The sequence below is a fragment of the Trichomycterus rosablanca genome, chromosome 22 (genome assembly GCF_030014385.1).
Source record: "Trichomycterus rosablanca isolate fTriRos1 chromosome 22, fTriRos1.hap1, whole genome shotgun sequence".
NCBI classification, from domain to species: domain Eukaryota; kingdom Metazoa; phylum Chordata; class Actinopteri; order Siluriformes; family Trichomycteridae; genus Trichomycterus; species Trichomycterus rosablanca.
In genome coordinates, this window is record NC_086009.1 from 10,744,448 (window position 1) to 10,761,757 (window position 17,310).

Below are 17,310 nucleotides of genomic sequence, written 5' to 3' on the forward strand. Positions count from 1 at the left end.
CAGGCTCCAAGCAGCTGATTCAAGACGCCTCACCAGGCTCCAAGCAGCTCTTCAGGGTCCTTGCAGCTGATTACGGACTCTTCTCCAGGGTCCTCGCAGCTAACACCTGACGCCTGTTCTCCAGAGTCCTCGCAGCTGATTCAAGTTTCTCCAGGTTTCTCGCAGCTGACTCCGGACGCTTCTCCAGGGTCCTCGCAGCTGACTCCGGATGCCTCTTCTGGTCCCCGGCACTTCTGATCACTCGTCGGTGCCTACAGGTGGCGCTTCAGGTCTCAAGTCGGCACCTCAAGTGGGTGCCTCAGGCTCCTCATTGGCGCCCCCTAAAGGCGCTCCAGGTCTTTTATCTGCGCTCACAGGCAGCGCTTTTGGTCTCCTGTCGGCAGCCTGCATTCCAGCACTTGTCATGCCTGCCTCAGGACTTAATGAATGACTGAAGGACCTCCTTGTTTTTGTTGTTTGTTTGTGAAGGCACTCCAGGAGTAGTGCCTTCAGGAGGGGGCTTCTGTCACAATGAGCTCCTGTGTGCCACACCCCCCCTCTCCGTGAGCACACTCTGTCTCCTACCATGCCTCTTACGTTATTGGTTCCAGCTACCCCTATATTAGAGGGGAGCTGGAGAACAGAAGTGGGAGCTATTTTGGCTTTTGATGGATTCTGGTTTGCCCTGTTATTAGCTCTTGTTACTAGCTCCGTGTTACTAGCTCTGTTTTGGATATTGTTTTTCAAAAAAATCTTGTTTAAAGCATCTCTGCGTGTGTGTCCGCCCCTTTGTCTGGTCATAGCCCCCTCGTGACAAAAATGATAAATTTTAAACCTTTTGTGAAAAAAAATAAATAAATTAATTATCCCCCACCTGACAACAGGGGTTTTAAACTCCTTAGAGTATAACCAACTGTCTCCTGAAAATTCCAGTACTAGTATTGCATGGTAACACAAATATTTAACCAACACACACCAAGTTGGGAGACAGATACTAAAACATTTTAGAGGCTTTAACTATATATCACCAACACCTTGCCTACACCAGGATGCCCCTTCAGGGACACTACCTATAGCCAAATACTGGGACTTAGTCTTGAGATGCATGTGACAATCTTATAGGATGACGAGAAAAAAAGTCGTTGTTTGCATTTTCCAAAAAAATATAAAATAAAAGATCCTGTCGCCATTTGGGGAAAGGTTTTATGGTCAGATGAAACCAACATTAAACTTTTTGGACTGAGCAAGTGCAATGCTTGGTGAAAACCAAACACAGCGCACCACAGTGTTTTAGATAGCGTTAGGCATGCAAGCACACGTTTATCAGGTGTTGCTTTAATAGAACACTAAAAAAGGCAAAATTTGTTTTAAAGATCTTTCAAAACTACCAAGATTGATCACTATTTCCTTTACTACTGTAAGTAGTATACTATTTATAACCTTGGTTTCTGGATGTGGCCATATTGTGACCTAGCAAGGGCTTGATTTTCCACTTGAGAATGTAATTCATGAGTATACCCCTTGATTAATTAAAGTAGGTATAATTGGGTGCACAATTGTCTTTTGTACATTGATTAATTTAGTGTCACAGAGACAGCAACAAAGATTTGGCGCACAACAAGGCTTCAAACACAAACATAGGTCAAATAATAGAGCATTATGCAGTTTCTCAAGCAACGTCCAACATTCACTTCCTATTTAAAAAATTAAGATAAATCAACATCAATGACAGTTCTTAAAACAGTTCCCTAAATCCACATGTAATAAACAATACATATGATTCCTATGTTGTAGCTTTAACTATAAACGGTACCTTTACAGGCATCAGTAATTTATGGCATGTGATGATACAGCATTTAATATTCTCATTTACAAATCTCCTCTTAAAGGCAGCTTACTGTTATATGTGAGACAATTTGAAAATCTTTTTTGAATACTGCAAGAAATTCAAATTAGGGAATCAATTGGATAGTTAAAATCATAATTCATTGTAACATTCTAATATTACTGATCACTAAAGACATGGTATAAATAAATTGGGACAACACTTGATGGCCTTTATTTCACTGAGACCTCTCCCTTAAAATAGAACTGACATAACTGGGTGGCATATCACCCCCTAACTCAGTAGTCCATTATCCATAAGGACTGTCTGCATGTCTGTCAGTGGTTGAAATGCATGGATGATTTCTAGAGTTCTCAGACTTGCTGTTAAAATGTCTTTAGCTCTTGTTGACTGCTTGCAGACTGTGAGGCAGCATAGATGGAGGGGTTAAACTTCCAACTAGTATTTCGGATGAAACTTGCAGGACAGCCTAGGGAGAGATCAAAAGAATAATTAGGCAGGTAAATATGTCAAGTAAGTAGCTATTAAATCTTTTCCTTGTTTACATACATTTTTTATTTCAATATTACAGCAGCTTGCATAAAGCTCTAAGTTATGATTACAGAATTTTGGCCAACAATGAATTCATAATTACAAAATCACAATCATTAATTCAAATGTGATATTACACAATGGAAGCTTTAGTAAAAACACAAAAGTAATTTAACACAAATATCAACTCTGTAACAAATAAAATAAACTGGCCATTACTCAGTTAACCAGTTCACACCAAATTACAGTTACATTCCAAACTTAGTTAATTGAACACAGCCAGGTTTTATTTCAGCCAACATAATATCGCTCTTACTTACCTTTAATCTTATGATTAAAGTCAAGCAATGACTATAAAAGTTTATACACCAACACTTTGCCGTAAAAATTTTAGACAATTTGCAAAGACTCAATAAAAACTGAGGGCTAACTGGGTTATGCCAAAAACAAAAGCAAGTTTACTAACTTTCATCTAAACAACTGAAAAGAAACAGGGAGTTTTGGAGTGGCCTAGTCAAATTATTGACTGGCACCAGTGGTCAGAACACAAACAGTTCATTCTGAAGCTAATTCCACAAAACTATAAATGTGTCAAATTTAAAGCACTTCTGCAAAAATAGTGGGCTAAAATAAAAGACAAATTTAGTAAAAGCATTTAGTCACAGTTCATGTGGTAAAATAAGTTATCTAGGGGTCAATTATGTTTTTACAGAGATAATATGGGTGTTGGTTAAATTAACATAATACAAATAATGTTTTACAAAAGGTGGTGTGTTAATTCATTTGTGTATTAGCATGAAATATTAGAAAATATAGAAAAATATGTAATATCCAAGTAAATCAGAGAGGTTGTAACTACTTTTTCACAGCACAGCATGTATACTGAAACACAAGATCCCAGGGACCTGGGTTTGCTTCCAAAACATGCAGAAAACTTTTTGCATTGGCGGATAAGCACTCAGGCTGTATTCCTGCCTAGCATGTAGTGTTTCCAAGGGGGCTGTATTCAGTGCAACCCTAATCAAGTTAAAACAGTTAGTGAAATCTCATATTTTATTGAACCTGCCAGGCATTCTAGTTATCAGTACAAATGTTGTCAATACAAAGAATGTTACATGGCAAACAATATCAAACTTACAAAAGTGGCCAAGTGGAGGCCACTAATATTATGGTTTAAGCTTTCCTTGTTAGTTACATTATTTTTAACACCAAATATGTCTTGACTGAATGACTACAAAGTGTGTCAAACTGTTTCTCAGAAATAACACACAATGCATAAACACAATGGTTGAATCACTTTTATGAACATCCATATAGCTTATACAACAGTGTGGCTATAATATAAAAACCAATAGTTCATTGTGCACATGGGCATTACCTTCTACTATTCGGCTGTCCTTTTTTAACCCAACCCCATCTCTGCGCCTGCAGCCTGGGGTTAGCTGTGGCTTGGGGCAGCAATGCTGGAGCAGTCAGTCACCAGCAGGCCCAGATTGGTTGAAGTGCTTGACATGGGGGTGGCCACCGTGGACACTGTGCCTGCTAAAATGCTGCTGCTGCTAATTGGGTTGGACAAAGAGGGGTCTGTCTGGTTGGCATGTGTGGCCATATGGCCCTGAAGCTGGGTGGGAGTCTTACAGTGAACCCCACACAGTTGGCACAACAGCACCCCACCAGGCCCCGAGCCACGGCCCATGCTGCTTTCTTTCCACTCCTGCCCATGGTGCTTCTGAGCGTGGACACGCAGGTACGTCAGTGTTGTAAAACCTAGAGGTTATAAGAATATTACACTTTTTTAAATCAGCAGGATTTCAGGAATTTTTAATAAAGTAACCAGTGTTGATTTTAGTTTTAGGCAAAAGTGGTACCAACAACCAGCTAAGATAGCTAAAGAAATTTATATTTAAACCATCCAATAGAAACTGAAACTCACTGCGATTACACAGGTGGCAGACATGATGCTGGGACTGGTTGTGGACCCTCATGTGATCTGTGATGTAAGCAGGAGAAAGCAGTTTGCCGCAAATGTGGCAGGGAACCTTGTCTTCATGTCTAATCATATGAGCACGCAGACGGTCCTTAGTGGCAAATGCAGACTCACATGTCTGCAGACAGAAACAGCAAATGTTTTAACACACAACATATACTGTGCAGTGCAAAGGCATACTTACAGTGGGGAAAATAAGTACTGGTGCTGGTCATAAAATTAGAATATCATGAAAAAGTTGATATATTTCAGTAATTCCATTCAAAAAGTGAAACTTGTATATTATATTCATTCATTACACACAGACTGATATATTTCAAATGTTTATTTCTTTTAATGTTGATTATAACTGACAACTAATGAAAACCCCAAATTCAGTATCTCAGAAAATTAGAATATTACTTAAGACCAATACAAAAAAAGGATTTTTTGAAATGTTGGCCAACTGAAAAGTATGAACATGAAAAGTATGAGCATGTACAGCACTTAATACTTAGTTGGGGCTCCTTTTGCCTGGATTACTGCAGCAATGTGGCGTGGCATGGAGTCCATCAGTCTGTGGCACTGCTCAGGTGTTATGAGAGCCCAGGTTGCTCTGATAGTGGCCTTCAGCTCTTCTGAATCGTTGGGTCTGGCGTATCGCATCTTCCTCTTCACAATACCCCATAGATTTTCTATGGGGTTAAGGTCAGGCGAGTTTGCTGGCCAATTAAGAACAGGGATACCATGGTCCTTAAACCAGGTACTGGTAGCTTTGGCACTGTGTGCAGGTGCCAAGTCCTGTAGGAAATTGAAATCTGCATTTCCATAAAGTTGGTCAGCAGCAGGAAGCATGAAGTGCTCTAAAACTTCCTGGTAGACGGCTGCGTTGACCTTGGACCTCAGAAAACACAGTGGACCAACACCAGCAGATGACATGGCACTCCAAACCATCACTGACTGTGAAAACTTTACACTGGACCTCAAGCAACGTGGATTCTGTGCCTCTCCTCTCTTCCTCCAGACTCTGGGACCTTGATTTCCAAAGGTAATGCAAAATTTACTTTCATCAGAGAACATAACTTTGGACCACTCAGCAGTCCTTTTTGTCTTTAGCCCAGGCGAGACGTTTCTGACGCTGTCTCTTGTTCAAGAGTGGCTTGACACAAGGAATGCGACAGCTGAAACCCATGTCTTGCATACGTCTGTGCGTGGTGGTTCTTGAAGCACTGACTCCAGCTGCAGTCCACTCTTTGTGAATCTCCCCCACATTTTTGAATGGGTTTTGTTTCACAATCCTCTCCAGGGTGCAGTTATCCCTATTGCTTGTACACTTTTTTCTACAACATCTTTTCCTTCCCTTCGCCTCTCTATTAATGTGCTTGGACACAGAGCTCTGTGAACACCCAGCCTCTTTAGCAATGACCTTTTGTGTCTTGCCCTCCTTGTGCAAGGTGTCAATGGTCGTCTTTTGGACAACTGTCAAGTCAGCAGACTTCCCCATGATTGTGTAGCCTACAGAACTAGACTGAGAGACCATTTAAAGGCCTTTGCAGGTGTTTTGAGTTAATTAGCTGAATAGAGTGTGGCACCAGGTGTCTTCAATATTGTACCTTGTCACAATATTCTAATTTTCTGAGATACTGAATTTGGGGTTTTCATTAGTTGTCAGTTGTAATCATCAACATTAAAAGAAATAAACATTTGAAATATATCAGTCTGTGTGTAATGAATGAATATAATATACATGTTTCACTTTTTGAATGGAATTACTAAAATAAATCAACTTTTTCATGATATTCTAATTTTATGACCAGCTGATTTTGTAAGTTTACCCCCTTACAAAGACTTGAACAGTCTATAATTTTTATGGAAGGTTTATTTTAACAGAGAGACAGAATATCAACAAAAAATCCAGGAAAAAAACATTAAATAAAAGTTATACATTAATTTGTATTTAATTAAGGGAAATAAGTATTTGATTCCCTACCAACCAGCAAGAATTCTGACCCCCACAGACCGGTTATGTGCCCATGAGGCACACAAATTAGTCCTGTCCCTGTATAAAAGACTCCTGTCACAGAATCAGTTTCTTCCATTCAAATCACTCGACCACCATGGGCAAGACCAAAGAGCTATCAGAGGACGTCAGGGACAAGATTGTAGACCTGCACAAGGCTGGAATGGGCTACAAGACCATCAGCAAGACGCTTGGTGAGAAAGAGACCACTGTTGGCGCGATCATTCGAAAATGGAAGAAATACAAGATCACAGTCAATCGCCCTCGCTCTGGAGCTCCATGCAAGATCTCGCCTGGTGGGGTAAGAATGATTCTGAGAAAGGTGAGGTCAGTCCAGAATTACACAGGAGGAGCTTGTCAATGATCTCAAGGGAGCTGGGAGCAGAGAAATGCTGGATATGACCCCAAGAACACCATCCCCACTGGGCATTTCTCTGCCTCCAAACACGGCGAGTGGAGTTGATGCCAAAGAGCTCAATTTTGTCTCATCTGACCATATCACATTCTCCAAAGCTTTCTCTGAATCATTCAGGTGTTCATTGGCAAACTTCAGACGGGCCTGTACATGAGCCTTCTTGAGCAGAGGGACTTTGCGGGCACAGCAGGATCTCAATCCATTACGGCGAAGTGTGTTACTAATGGTTTTCTTGGTGACTCTGTTCCCAGCTCCCTTGAGATCACTGACAAGCTCCTCCCGTGTAATTCTGGGCTGACCTCACCTTTCTCAGAATCATTCTTACCCCACCAGGTGAGATCTTGCATGGAGCTCCAGAGCGAGGGTGATTGACTGTGATCTTGTATTTCTTCCATTTTCAAATTATCGCACCAACAGTGGTCTCTTTCTCACCAAGCGTCTTGCTGATGATCTTGTAGCCCATTCCAGCCTTGTGCAGGTCTACAATCTTGTCCCTGACGTCCTTTGATAGCTCTTTGGTCTTGCCCATGGTGGTCGAGAGATTTGAATGGAAGAAACTGATTCTGTAACAGGAGTCTTTTATACAGGGACAGGACTAATTTGTGTGCCTCATGGGCACATAACCGGTCTGTGGGGGTCAGAATTCTTGCTGGTTGGTAGGGGATCAAATACTTATTTCCCTTAATTAAATACAAATTAATGTATAACTTTTATTTAATGTTTTTTTTTTCTGGATTTTTTGTTGATATTCTGTCTCTCTCTGTTAAAATAAACCTTCCATAAAAATTATAGACTGTTCAAGTCTTTGTAAGGGGGTAAACTTACAAAATCAGCAGGGGATCAAATACTTATTTTCCTCACTGTAGGTAAATGTACACAAGTTTTGGTGTGACTAGACTATTTGATGGTAAATAAGCCTTGTAGTTTTAGTAAAAAAACTGATTCAAACTACAATAAAGTTGTTTTTTTTAATTAGAGACATTTTAGTCTAAGTGAATTTAAAAATGTTTTTATTGCTGCACCAGTATTCCCTTCCAAATGAATTACTATTACATTTTATTGCCAAAGGGCTAATGTTAAACAACTGCTCTGCCCTTGGTACCTTCCTCTTCTCTTCTTAGCCAAACTGTCAAAAGTTTTAGTAGAAGAGATCAATAAAAAAAGCAAAATAGAAAAATATAGCAATACCACTTATTCACTGCCTGTAATTAGAACTCATTAAAATTATAATTATTATTACTACTAACCTGTTTAACTGTTAGTAAAATTTTTATTGCTTTTTATGTATTTGCTGTTTTTTTCTAAACTGTATTTCAAATGTTTTGCAACACTATGCCACATAAAGACATAAAATAAAAATATTGCTGCAAGCAGCGATTTCGGGGTCCAAGCACAAAACAGCTCAATGTGGCCCAATATGTGAGTATGGGACCATTCCTGAAGCAGGATAGGACACAGAAGCATTATGCCAAATGTCACGTCAACAGGACAATCTTTATTTGTGTAACTTTATCGTGCATTTTATAGCACCACCTAGCACTGTAGTTATACAATATTTTTGCCATAGCCTAAGAACCTTCTATGGTATGGGCCTCTGAGGTTTGGTGACAATTGGTGCAATGATTTCTGAGTTAAACAGTGTGTAGGTGCTCAATGCTTGGCTTGCTCCACCCATGTTTTTGATAGGCACCTGGCAATGACACTGTATAGAAGTCCAAACTTTTTTGGATCATTATTGAAGTTAAAGCTCCCAGGGTTCCTTTGATACGACATTTATGTATGTGGGGTGAAAAACCAGAGACTAGTTTACACTGAAAAATTTGTGTGACATTATGCAGAATAAGAAAATTCTAACAAAAACAGTAGGGTTCCAGCACTTTTGGTGAATCTTTAAAAATCTATTTTTTTTATTTTTAAAACTTTATCTATTTAAAGACACTTTTTAGTGTACATCATTATTACCAAACATTTTCTATAAAATTAACACTTTCTCTTACTTTAATTTGAAGCAGCCCTACAAATAGGCTGATCAATTTTAAATCAAGCACAGTCAGAAAGTGAAAGAATGAGAAAGAAAAGGTTTTGGCATTACCGGACACTTGAACGGTCTCTCGGTAGAGTGCACCTGCCGCACATGGCTGTTGAGATGGTCAGGCCTAAAGAGGACAGAGAGGGCTTTTTAACACACTGCAGTACTCGAAGACAACCACACAGGGGACAGAGAGACCGTGTGTAAACGAGTGTAGGCCTGTTCATATGAGAACACAATAGGCCAAAAACACTTCTTAACAACACTCATCATGTAGAAGAGTGCATCCATACATGGTTTTAAATGTCTTATAAATTAGAGAGATTTATAATGGTTGTGATCATTCCCTTGCCACACTGACCCATTTTCTGTATAAATTTAGTAATCAGAGCATGTCCTTTAATAATTGCCTATTTAATGTCCCACCGACAACTAAAGTAAAAAAGAGGATCTACTGATGAAGTGATGATATATGTATAAACTGAGCAAAAATAGCATCCATGGCACAGTAACAAGACGCAAACCACTGTTGATCAAAAAGAACACAATGAAAATATCCAGATGACTCAAGGAATATCCAGATGACCCCCAATGTTATTGGAATAATTTTCTGTGGACTGATGAGTCAAAGGAGTAAGGTGGCAGCAGAACAATGATCTAAAGCACACAAGCTAGTCCACCTCTGAATGACATAAAAAAAAACAAAATTAAAGATTTGGAGTGGCCGAGTCAAACTCATGATTGGGTATAAAATGAGGATTCACCAAAGACCTGATGGGTCGTGGGTCAAATGTCATACGAGAATTACAATTTTTTTTAAACCATCTATCATACATAATATTCGGAAAAGATTCGGGAAATCTGGAGAAATCTCAGTCTGTGTAGAGCAAAGTCTGTAAGCTGTTAAATTACCTTTAAGCCTTCAGACAAGAAACCATTATGCTACTGTAACAAATGGATTTAGGAATACTTCGAAGAACTGTTGTTGCTTAACACAGTGTACAGCTGCATCAAGAAATGCAACCTAAAACTGTATTTCACATAGAGAAAGCCGTTTATCAATTCTATACAGACACAATGCAAAGTTCTCTGGGCCCATACTCATCTCAGATGGACTAAAAGACAGTTGTCAAAAAAAGCCACGGTTCAGCTTGTTTCCTAGAAAAAGTTCATTGTGACAGAGATGAAAAAGACCATACAGACTGTTATTAGTGAAAGCTGCAAAAGCCAACAACTGTCATAGAATGGGGACTTGGGGGTGCAATTGACCACGGAATGGGTGACTTGCCTATGTGTGAAAGAACCATTTATGTGTGTATATTTTGATTTTAAAGATGTGCTGCTATCAAAGCGATGTCTTTACAAGGTAGTCTGTGATTATTTCAACAAGACAATGCCAGGCCTTGTGTTGTATGCACTACAACAATGTGGCTTAATAGACACAGAGTTTGTGTGCTTGACTGACCTGCCTGCAGTCCAGATCTATATCCTATGCCCTAAACCCTCAATTGCTCAAATTCTTTTTAGTGATAATTGTAAGTCACTTTAGATAAAAGCATCTACTAAATGCTACAAATGTAAATGTATTGAAAATGTATGGTGCACCATCAAGTGGACAATCAGACAATTGCGTCCATGAACTGTTGTGAAGCTGAAGTCTTGTATCAAGCAAGAATGAAGAAAAATTCCACTTGCAAAACTGCAGCAATTAGTGTCAGTATCCTCAGTTTACAAAACATTAAAATGTCTCAAAAATAGGAAAGCTGATAGAGAACATTGCTAAACGTGTCTTTTCTAATTTTTTGAGTGTTTCAGGTATCAACTTTTAAATTTATATTTACAAAATAAAACGAAGCTGAAAACTTGAAATTTTATGTAACAGTTACATAAAGATTCCAGAGATTCTTCTTTTTTTTTTTACTGCATTTTACAAAATGTCCCAACCTTTCTGGATATGGGGTTTGCAGGTTTTTAATAAATCTTTATCTTCAATAAATGGAATGAATATTTGAAAGCTGCATTTTGTGTTCACTTGTGTTGTCTCAATCTAATATTGTAATTGGTGGGAAGAACTGAAACTTATAAGTGTGACAAATTAGCAGAAATAGTGGTAAATACTTCGGTGAAATCAGTGTAATACAGCAAGGTATGTAGCACAGAAATTGCTCTCTATTAATAGCATACATGTATGCAAAGTTACTTTTCTTATAAAACTATTCCTCCTGGAGATCTGGTTTCCTCCCACAGTCCAAAGACATGAGAGCTAGGTGATTTGGAGATCCGAAATTGCTTGTGACTGTGTTTATTGTTAAACTTGATGGATCACGAGTATAACTATAACTACCTGTCCTGTCATAAACGTAACAAAATCTTAATAAAAAATCAATCAAACAATAAAGAACTATTCCTAAAGGGTTTAGCAGTAAAGGGCACTATGTGTGCAGGATTTCTCTATAGACTCATGTTTTCTGTTTAAGTTTTATCTATACAACAAAGAAGTAGGCATGCTGGTGCTGTTCCTCACCGTGAGAAACCTTTGGAGCAGTGAGGACACACGTATGGCTTCTCCACTCCTCCCTGGTGGGATCTGACATGGTAGCTCATCCGATCCTTCCTTTTAAAGCGCTGCTGGCAAATATGACAGGAGTACGGCTTCTCATCCGAGTGGGACAGCCTGTGGCGGTTCAGATGGTAGACATCTCGAAAAGCCTTCCCACAAGCCTCACAGGCATGGTTTTTCTTTACTGGATTTGGGTTTGTGTTGGGATTGGGGCTTGGAGTAGGATTAGGATTTGTAATTGGGATAGATATCTGGATTGGATTGGGAATGCTAAGGTTTTCCACTGTGGTTGGTGCAGCCTAAAAAAGAGTGTAGTACAGAATCAGGGTCCACTCAGAATGTTATGGCTGTGTGCATTTTTAAAAAGAAAAAAATCTCTCATACATGAAAATAACCATCTTCTGACTTCAAAAACACACCATCTGACATCAGTGGCTGTGAACATCCAATCTATGGAATTAGTGAAGGGATGGGTCAGTAAAGCAGACTGCTAACATTGGGAGTTACAGGGTATTGACAGCCTTATTGCTGCTGTTTAGATGATACCACAGTGGTGATGTTTCTGTGCACTAATGATGAAATACAAGTTTAAAAAACAGATATACAGACAAATAGAAGACCAAAGCAAACATAAAAGAGAGAGGGACAGCAAGTACGTCTGAAATGTTATAATACACAAACCAAGCCAACCTGTACCATTGTCCCGGTAACCACTACAGCAGCAGGAAGCGGCTGGGTCGCTACAGCAGATACAGCAACCGTCTCCAACTGTTGGTTGCTGAGTGGTGTTGGGTGTGTCATGGGGTCAGTTGCCACTGTAATTGGTGCAGGAATGGAGAGCTGGAGGAGAGAGAGGGGGATAGTCTGCCTGTCCATTCGCACACCTGCCTTTGTTCCATCCACCTTCTCTCTAGCCGCCCTGTCTTTCATTTTAATTCCAGTATGAACAGACTGGTGACGGCGCAGGTTATAACTGTTTTTAAACTGCTTGTTACATATCGAGCAGATGTGAGCAGGCCGAGGACGAGACACAGGCTTGACTGAAAGAGAAAAAAGCCAAAGAACAAATATGGCATAAAACATGGCTTGTTCAATGAGTCATTAATTCTTGGTTTTAAACCTTTATTTAACTGACAGAAGCACAAAGATTGCCAAAAGAATGTTTTTATTGACCAACTTATTTTGTAAACATAAACACATTTAGATTTTGCCTGCAACACACTCAAAAGGGTTAAAACTGCGTTTTTTTTAAACTAATTGACAATTCTCATATAAACAAGTGAGGGTATCATGATTGGGTATAAAAAAAGGATCCACCAAAGACTCGGGAAAAACAAAATTGGGTCATGGTTCACCACTTCGTGCCAGACTTCAAATCGGTTCAAAACAAACATTTCTCAGTGCACTACTGCAAATAATTAAGGTCTTTTACCATGTATCGTACAGAATTTTTCTAAAACAAATAAATACATACACTCAGGGAATCCAAAGAAATATGTTGAATTAGAGAATCCAGGAAAACTACCTCATAAGCTCTCAGACAACACTGCATGAGAAGCTGTTATGCTAATATGATAAATATAGTTACATCAGCTTTGAAGTACTTTGAAAAAGTGCTGCCACTTAAAACAGTCTACCTCTGCATCAGGACATCCTAAGGGCAACCTGAAACTATTTGCAAAAGGTGCAAAACCCAACATCTGTCATGGTATCTTAGCATGGCAATGCCTGAACTCATTCTACATGTGCAAGAACAGTGTGGTTTAGTAGACAGTGTTTGTGCTTTACTGGCCTGCCATAATGAATAGGAAAATAGGACAACAACAACAATGGATTCTTGAGTAGCCTGCTAATTTACTGTTGAGTAAATATGAACAGTAGACATACAGGGGTTGGACAAAATAACTGAAACACCTGGTTTTAGACCACAATAATTTATTAGTATGGTGTAGGGCCTCCTTTTGCGGCCAATACAGCATCAATTCGTCTTGGAAATGACATATACAAGTCCTGCACAGTGGTCAGAGGGATTTTAAGCCATTCTTCTTGCAGGATAGTGGCCAGGTCACTACGTGATGCTGGTGGAGGAAAACGTTTCCTGACTCGCTTCTCCAAAACACCCCAAAGTGGCTCAATAATATTTAGATCTGGTGACTGTGCAGGCCATGGGAGATGTTCAACTTCACTTTCATGTTCATCAAACCAATCTTTCACCAGTCTTGCTGTGTGTATTGGTGCATTGTCATCCTGATACACGGCACCGCCATTGGATGCACATGGTCCTCCAGAATGGTTCGGTAGTCCTTGGCAGTGACGCGCCCATCTAGCACAAGTATTGGGCCAAGGGAATGCCATAATATGGCAGCCCAAACCATCACTGATCCACCCCCATGCTTCACTCTGGGCATGCAACAGTCTGGGTGGTACGCTTCTTTGGGGCTTCTCCACACCGTAACTCTCCCGGATGTGGGGAAAACAGTAAAGGTGGACTCATCAGAGAACAATACATGTTTCACATTGTCCACAGCCCAAGATTTGCGCTCCTTGCACCATTGAAACCGACGTTTGGCATTGGCACGAGTGACCAAAGGTTTGGCTATAGCAGCCCGGCCGTGCATATTGACCCTGTGGAGCTCCCGACGGACAGTTCTGGTGGAAACAGGAGAGTTGAGGTGCACATTTAATTCTGCCGTGATTTGGGCAGCCGTGGTTTTATGTTTTTTGGATACAATCCGGGTTAGCACCCGAACATCCCTTTCAGACAGCTTCCTCTTGCGTCCACAGTTAATCCTGTTGGATGTGGTTTGTCCTTCTTGGTGGTATGCTGACATTACCCTGGATACTGTGGCTCTTGATACATCACAAAGACTTGCTGTCTTGGTCACAGATGCGCCAGCAAGACGTGCACCAACAATTTGTCCTCTTTTGAACTCTGGTATGTCACCCATAATGTTGTGTGCATTGCAATATTTTGAGCAAAACTGTGCTCTTACCCTGCTAATTGAACCTTCACACTCTGCTCTCACTGGTGCAATGTGCAATTAATGAAGATTGGCCACCAGACTGGTCCAATTTAGCCATGAAACCTACCACACTAAAATGACAGGTGTTTCAGTTATTTTGTCCAACCCCTGTATGTCTGCAAATGATTTAAATTTGTAATTCATAGGAAAGGTGATGGAAAAGTGGTAAACATTCCTTTGTCCCAACTTTTTTGAGAATGTTGCAGGTATATAAAAGTGCTTTTATTTACAAAATATAATTAGGTTGGTCAGTAACAACATAGGAAATTTTTTCTGTGTACTTTTTGTCAGTTGGCTAAATGTGTATGAAGTGCTAGTCATAATAAAATGACCAATGTGGAACATACTGTGTGTACTAATAGTATAGTTGTTGCTAATATCTAACTCAATCCACCTAGAAAATCACATAAAGAACAAGATAAAAATGCCAATGCCTCATCCCAAATTGTTCTCTTTATATAGATAACACAAGTGCTCTAGCAAACTAGATTTAGCCACAGACAAAAGTGCTTTTACTGAGCTCCAGTGACAAATTATGTGAATTATGTAGTTTATAGTAGAATAATGATGCATAAGTAAAATCTTCTACCAAATGTTCAAAGTCGATTGTATACAATTCTGGCATTATTTCGAGTTTTAAATACAAATACTCATGTATTTTTTTTTAGAAAAGAGGTAAAGCTACAAGAAACACTATTAGCTTTGGATTGTTCAGTAGGTCCAAAAATGTATTCATTTAAAATGATTTAAATAAACTACACTAGTGCTGATCATAGAGCCATGACCTCCTTGTGTCCCCTGCTCACCTGGCTCAGGCTCTGGCTCTTCTTTTAGCACAGCTGTGTCCACTGTTGACGGGGGCGGGGCCAGGTGGTCGGTAGGCGGTTCTGCAGGAGTGTCAGTCAGCTCCGGCAGAAGATCTGATTGGAGGCTGCTCTCAGTCTGAGACTGTGATGACGGAGTCTGGATTTGAAGGATACAGGAGCAGTATTAATCACCTTTTTTATTCAATACTATATTTACTGCATAACACTATCATGTCAAACAATGAGTGGACATTTAACCAATGCATTTGTTACACTAGACATTTTACCTGAAAGAGGAAATTGCTCCAAGCTGCGTCCATCTTGATGGGCTAGATGACGCAGTTATAACGTAGTTATGACGCTATTTAAACAGTTACGTCTGGGGTACAGTATATTTTAGTAGTGATCTATACAAAACCGGTTGTGCTTTTAGATGCAATAAAATAATAGTATTGTATCATGAACATTAATTTATCAAATGGGTTGTATTTATAAAATGCACGTTACATTAATTATTATAACAATACGCAAATATATTTAAATAGCGATATAAAAATCATAGATTATTTAAAGCGCTGTTCTAGTTATTTTCTAAGAATATTGATTAACACATACGCAGGTTATAAAAACAACAGTCATATTTATCATGCTCTACATAATACATTAACATACAATTATTTTTGCCTAAATAATGACCTATAAATAAACAGCGGTGTGCATATAATTCATGCAAAACAATTAAATAAATGAAGAGTTTCACGTTGGATTTCTACTCAGCGCTCGGGAAAAACAAAAGATTTTATTGTAGTTGAGGGTTTTTCCGTGCTGGGCCTGTGATCAAGCCCCGAGTGTTGCGTTAAATCTTAGCCCAGTGTGGAGAGTCGCTCGCTCGGTCGCGCTCCAAAGCTCCGCCTCGGTATTTCAATCGAAAGGATGACATATTTCTTTTTTTTCCTCGGTAACACTCTCCCTCCCGCCCTCGTTTTCTTTCCTTTCCTTTTTTTATCCCGTCTTCTCCGCGCCGCTATCTCTCTCTTCCCCCACCGCCGTGTCCCCCTTGTTTTAAAGGGATAGCATTAGGAGTGAACTCCCCCCTGTCTGTGTGTCCTCGTCCCTCCTCCGGCCCGAGGTGTCTTTTTCTCTCCCGCCGTCCGCCTGTTTCTCTCTCCTTCTCTCTCCCTCAGTCTCCCTCCCCTCCTTTGACCTGTTCGGCCGACGCAAAATCCCAAATCAAAACACAGTGGATTCCTATAAAATGTTAGTTTGCTCGTTAGAAATAAAAATAACGCTCTCTCTGCAGAGCGGAGATCCTCCGCGTTAACAACCGGTCGCTCGGCTAAGCACAAAACAAACTGGTTGTGGAAAAATGTCGCAGCTCCTTAAAGGCAACGACTCACGCAAAACCGCATACTACTGTACTGAGTAGTACGCCAACACTGTATACCGCGTAGTATATTAACATACTACCTAGAATCTTAGTATGCTACTTTACACGTTGTCATAGAAACATCGAATATGAAACGATGTGAAACGCTAGTCCAAAACAACATCTTTTGTCAACACTAGTTTTATCTTCTACAGGAAAATATAAAAAATATGAGACTACAGTAATATGAAAACGACCAGCAAGCTAATGAGGAACAACCAATGATGTACTGCTGAACTCAGTGAACACCAGTGGTAATTTCTAGGGATGCATCTTTACAGCTGTATTGTTATATTGTTTGAACTATGTTTTTACTATAGTTAATAATAATAATAATAATAATACATTTTATTTATATAGCGCTTTTCAAGATACTCAAAGACGCTTTACATAAGACAAATAATCAAAACAAATACGTACATACGTACATACATACAAATACGTAGTTCATTTTCATCTTGGGGCTCAGGACCAGACTCAAGTTTAAGCAGTCAATGCACCTACTGGTATAGTTTTAGAAGGCTGGTGAAAAATGGAGTGCCAGAAGGTAACCCACTCTGACACAGGAACAAGACTGTAAACTCTTCAAAAAAGCAAGAATCGAGCCCAGGTCCCTAGGACCATGTTTGGCACTACACTACCTGCTCTACCACCATGCCACCCTTGTCCAATCCAGTTAGCAGATTTTGCCAAACAGCCTAATAACATA

General features: G+C 39.7%; 1 protein-coding gene across 2 annotated transcripts; it reads right to left on the reverse strand.

The window, feature by feature from the left end:
- Positions 1–1,504: 1,504 nt before the first annotated feature.
- LOC134336306 (myc-associated zinc finger protein) lies at positions 1,505–16,497 on the reverse strand. 2 transcript variants are annotated; one of them, XM_063019038.1, is made up of 9 exons: positions 15,463–16,497; positions 15,176–15,332; positions 12,043–12,386; positions 11,731–11,796; positions 11,311–11,645; positions 8,850–8,913; positions 4,290–4,461; positions 3,735–4,123; positions 1,505–2,294 (listed from the first exon to the last, which is right to left on the reverse strand). In XM_063019038.1, exons 1-8 carry the CDS (start codon positions 15,493–15,495, stop codon positions 3,795–3,797), a joined length of 1,500 nt encoding a protein of 499 aa, XP_062875108.1. In that variant the 5' UTR covers positions 15,496–16,497; the 3' UTR covers positions 1,505–2,294; positions 3,735–3,794. The 2 variants fall into 2 exon arrangements, with proteins under 2 accessions (XP_062875108.1, XP_062875106.1); XM_063019036.1 differs by having other exon boundaries at positions 12,037–12,386.
- Positions 16,498–17,310: the final 813 nt, after the last annotated feature.

Excerpts from the sequence above, each read along its gene's own strand:
- LOC134336306 (XM_063019036.1), bottom strand. The coding sequence starts at position 15,495 with ATGGACGCAGCTTGGAGCAATTTCCTCTTTCAG. Across the intron at positions 11,797-12,036 it reads TTACCGGGACAATGGTACAG|ATTGGATGTTCACAGCCACT; the intron begins GTTGGCTTGGTT and ends CTAATTCCATAG. Across the intron at positions 4,124-4,289 it reads CTGCCACCTGTGTAATCGCA|GTTTTACAACACTGACGTAC; the intron begins GTGAGTTTCAGT and ends TATAACCTCTAG.